The sequence below is a fragment of the Lactuca sativa genome, chromosome 1, assembly GCF_002870075.4.
Source record: "Lactuca sativa cultivar Salinas chromosome 1, Lsat_Salinas_v11, whole genome shotgun sequence".
NCBI classification, from domain to species: Eukaryota; Viridiplantae; Streptophyta; class Magnoliopsida; order Asterales; family Asteraceae; genus Lactuca; species Lactuca sativa.
This window is the reverse complement of record NC_056623.2, coordinates 35,513,053-35,518,209: the sequence shown is the minus strand read 5'-3', so window position 1 is coordinate 35,518,209 and position 5,157 is coordinate 35,513,053. Positions and strand designations below refer to the sequence as shown.

The 5,157-nt window shown below is 30.0% G+C and overlaps 1 protein-coding gene across 2 annotated transcripts; it reads left to right on the top strand.

The window, feature by feature from the left end:
- Window positions 1-1,298: 1,298 nt before the first annotated feature.
- On the top strand, window positions 1,299-3,673 carry LOC111920159 (uncharacterized). Of its 2 annotated transcripts, XM_023915755.2 has the most exons (5): window positions 1,300-1,645; window positions 1,981-2,214; window positions 2,528-2,612; window positions 2,718-2,796; window positions 3,468-3,673. In XM_023915755.2, exons 1-5 carry the CDS (start codon window positions 1,376-1,378, stop codon window positions 3,541-3,543), a joined length of 744 nt encoding a protein of 247 aa, XP_023771523.1. In that variant the 5' UTR covers window positions 1,300-1,375; the 3' UTR covers window positions 3,544-3,673. The 2 variants fall into 2 exon arrangements, with proteins under 2 accessions (XP_042755954.1, XP_023771523.1); XM_042900020.2 differs by lacking the exon at window positions 2,718-2,796 and having other exon boundaries at window positions 1,299-1,645.
- Window positions 3,674-5,157: the final 1,484 nt, after the last annotated feature.

Genomic DNA, 5,157 nt, shown 5'->3' with positions numbered 1-5,157 from the left:
TCAAATGTTTGTGCCTGCTAGCACCAGAAAGTTAATGCTACATACCATCAACAATATCGCTCAATGAATTATTCGGTACTTATTGGCATTACAAACCCAAATTTAATTACTCAATAAGATTAGGAAAAAGTACACTTGCTAATCTGAGTACCCTAGCTATAACTTATTTGTTTATTTCAAGGGTGAAAAAGTATACTTGTTAATATGAGTACCCTAGCTTTAAACTTCTTTGTTTATTTAACGATGAAATCATATCATGTTTGTCATTCGTTTGAATTTGTTTGTTCATAAGACTATAAAGTTGACGATTTTTCAATGTACAATTCATATTTAATTAAGATAGAATACACCAATAACCAAAAGAAAGATGTGTTGGTATATGTTTTGTAGTAGGTCCCACACTATAAAAAAATAAAAAATATCATTACTAAATTATATAAAAAAATATAAAATTTATTTTAAATTCTAAAAAAATGACCTACAAATTGAAAAAAAAAACGAAAGCATATTATTATAGGCCCAAAAAGTAAAATTACAAATACTTTCAAGTGTGACAAATCCTTCTTAAAAATAATACAAAAAAATCAAATGATATTACCGAATTTAACAAAAATTTATAATTCCAACAATCTTTTCTAATAAAGACACTTAAACAAAAAATATGCAAAAAGTTATTACGATCGTAAAATCAGAAAATTTTGTTAAAATTGAGTGATTAAGTAGGAAAAAATGTCAAAGTTATAACAGGGTATGATGATTTTTTTTTCGGACAATAACAAGGTGTGATGATTTTTTTTAAGAATAAAAATGTTTTAATAAAAATAAAAATAAAATATAAGTTTTGGAATTACAAAACAAATGAAATATAATGACTTTAATATAATTTCCCCTCTTAAAACTAAGCCTAATTGTAGTTTCAAAAGCTTGGGGATGTTTCGAGGCTTTAATTTCGAGACTATTTAAAGGGTGTTTGAGATTGTTTTTAAAATAATTTTTTGATTTTTAGCTTTTACAAAAAGTTAAAAAATTCCAAAAAATATTTGGGAATTAGAAAAGAACTTTTTTTCAAGAATTTTTTTTTCAAGAGTCATGAAATTGAATATTTTTGTAACTTTTGGCTATTTAAAAAATAAAATACATTCAAAAATTAAAAAACAACATGAAAAGATTTTTTTTTTTTAAAATAATTTTTAACTTTTACTTCTTAAAAAAACTTTTATAAAAAAAAAATTTTGATTAAAAAATAATCCCAAACACCTACTAAAAAGTACTAGTAATCAGCATAACTCAAATTTGATGAGTACGCCGTCGTATTAGGATCGGCGTTTAGTAAGTTCATTGAAGGGACCAGAGCAAACTGCATATGTGAAATTCAATGGATTCACAGGCGGAAACCCTAGAAGGTAACCAAGACATCGATCATCAAAGCCTTGACTACGACATCGACGCAGCAGATGATTTCGAAACACTGGCTCGAACATGGCTTTCCACGCTTCCCGCAGACAAGTCTCTAAACCCTTCCGAAGTCGAAACTTGGCTTCAATCCAACAATTCCTCCTTACCCGATCACATCAAATCAATGCCTCTATCAGATGTATGCCAGATGTTTACTTCGTTTTTAAACGATGGAAATCTCTCCAATGAGGTAGTCTCTTCATCTTCCACACTTTTTATTCACTATCCTGTTATGAATAGCATGTGTAAGCACACTTCCGGCATTATCCCGAAATCGGGGATGTTTTTACTTGTTTTGAATTCAATAATGTAAGATTTAGCATTAAATACGGTTTTGTTTTTTTTAATTTGGATCTAGCTAGTGCCTCTTCAGAAAATTAGCAATCCTAAGACTGTAGATTTCAAATGTTTTTCGTTTCTACTTCAATAGTGTTTCAGTTGCAATTTATATGATGTTAAATGGCATATTTCATATGTAATATGTACTATGGTAATTGTAGTGATAGTGGTTTTCTGTTGTGGTAGGAAAAAGATCCTAATCATGCTCGTTTCCAGCGTAGTGATCAGTGGAAGCCTATTTATTCATGGTTAGAAACATTAAAAACAGAGGAGGTAATTAAGTCAAAAGAAATTATAGATTGGCTTACTGAGAACCCAGAGATCAGGGATGATTTGTCTGCAAGACACTCCCGTTATCACCTAATGCACTACATTAAAAAATGCCACATGAAAATTCTCAAGAGAAAAGAGAAGAAGAAGGTAAATTTTACATTCTCATATTGCTTTTATAATTTTTTTCACTTGATGCAACACACATATGATTTCTATACTGGCATAAATGAATCACTTGTTCATCTGGAGTGGACGTCATTCATCATTAATAGAGTAGATATTGGTGATATCCATTTTTAGAGCTCATTAGATCCTTTACACTCCAAAAGCTTGTAAACAAGAATTAGGTAAAAGATTCAATGGTATTTTTTTTGCTTGAACAACTTCATTTTAAGTTTCCTAAAGTAGGTACGAGTATGATTGTATCATGAGAGATGTGTTTCACACTTTCACTTTGCAGGGATTACATGCTACCATCAAAACAACTTCTCCAAGTCCAAAAGCTCACAAGATTGAGGAAAATAAATCTCCAGTTGTGGTTCCAAGTATGTAACTTGCATTTATAACCTATTTTTTTATCATTCTATTATATTATGTATTTAGTGTAGTGTTACTTACTATATATAATATATGATTGGAAAATTTGGTAGGTAGTAGTGTGACCAAGCTGCCCAAGGATAGTCCCATATACATAGTCAAAAGAAATGAAGCTTTTCGAAAATATGAGATGTGAGATTTTTTTCTCATCTTTTTTTATATTTCTTTATGCTTCATGGAATACTTATATATATATATATATATATATATATATATATATATATATATATATATATATATATATATATATATATATATATATATATATATATATATATATATATAGGGAAAAGTGAATATACCCTTAAGGGTATATAAGCTTAGGTACCCAAACTCACTATATTACGTCATTTTGTATCATATATATACATTGTAATTGTTCAATGTTCTTATAATTCAACTTCTAACTTGATTTACTTCGAAGATATTTATAAATTTCACATTTATTGTCCTCTTACATAATTTTCATTTTTAACTATAATATATATAGCCTAGTAATGTTCGACAAAAAGATGTAATGTAAGAGGAAGATAATGGAGAAATATTGGAAATGTTGAACGTAAATCAAGTTAGGGGTTGAAGTTTAAGAACATTATAATGAATATATGAAACAAAACATTGTGTTATGGTGGGTTTGGGTACCTAAGCTTATATACCCTTAAGGGTATATTCACTTTTCCCATATATATATATATATATATATATATATATATATATATATATATATATATATATATATATATATATATATATATATATATATATATATATATATATTTGTGTTTGTTCAATTGTGGTTGCAGTTTAATAGAAATGGAGAAACAGCTTGCCACCTTCTTCCAAAATCAAGAAGCCACAAATGTTGTAGCAGCGCCATGATGATCATAAGATAGCATCATGTCATGTACATGACCCCAAATATTGTAGAAAGCCTTGAATTTTTAAAACATCAAAGACTTTACTCGACTTTTAAGTTGATATTATTAACATCATCAGTTTCATCCAAAAATTTAAATCCTAACTGACAATTCTAATTCAAATCTGCTACATAATTAAAATCTTATGTTTATGAATTAATGCATTGGAAACTTGGTCATCGACAAATAAATAACCTTTACTTCTTTTTGTCACAAACATTGATTTGTAAGACCGTTTCCTCCAATTTGTTGCTTTATAGATACGTCATATTTTCTAAGGCGTATGCTTAAATCTCTATTTCACATTTGTTTTAATCTCATCATAAAACATTTTGTAATATGCTATTTGTTAGTTGTTACTTTGTCACGTCTACCGTATTTCGAGACAGAGTTCTTATTTCATTAATTCTTTTTGCACATTGTTGCAAGATCTCTTTTATGCACATACACAAGCACTGCTACAAATACAAATAGACAAAAAATATAGTATAAAATGGTAAAGTTATCAAGTAGTGTACAAAAACAAATATGATAAAAATATTACTTCCTCTGTTCCAAATTAATAGTTTTTTTTTTTTTTTTTTTTTTTTTTTTTTTTTTTTTTTTGACAACAGCAAAACTTCAATAAAAACAAGCTAGCTAGGAGCTAGCAAAACATACAAAAACAAATTAAGGTATTAGTGGATTGCGCATCCACTCAATCCAACTAACACAAGCCTTAGCGTTCCTAAAGGAAAATCATCGAAAAGAGAAATCAACAATAGTATCATACAGAAGATTCTTTTTAATATCTTATTAGGACTAAAAATGATACAATTCCTATAAGACCAAATGACCCATAGAGTCACCATGCAAACCGCCTCCAAGATAGAACGTTTCCTACGAATACCCAACGACGAATCAAGTCAATCAAGCATCTCTGTAACCCCATGATCAATAGGAAACGAAATATCAAGCCATATCCCAAGCCTCCTCCAAAGCTGACTTGCTACCTCACACTGAAAAAACAGATGAGAAGTACTTTCTTCAACATAAAATAGAATCCAACTCTACGCCTCTATCCTCTAAAAAACCGTTCGAACTGTGATTCTATTTAATCTCAACTTCCACAAAAAATATTAACTTTAATTGGAACACTCAGATTCCATCTAATCCCCACTCCACTCACCGGAAGGGAATGCGAATCAATATGTCTTCTCATGGACTTAACAGAAAACACCCCACTTGGATAGAGACTCCAGGACCACCTGTCGAGAGTAGAGGGCAGCTGAATAAGAGTCAAAATCTGCATAAAACTCTGAAATTGTTCAGCTTCAACTCCACCTCTAATGTCACGTCTCCAAGAGAAGTTCCACCCACTAGAAGTCCATAAATACGAGATCAGCCCATCTTTCATTAAAGATAACGAATACAATCTAGGGAATTGCGTTTTAAATACTACACCTCCACACCAAACATCTTCCCAAAACCGAGCCACTGACCCATCACCAACAACAATTGAAATTGAGTCGGGAGTTAAGACATCTTGACGTTCCATCTTCTTAATACAATCCACGATTCTCTTCCAAACTCCCAT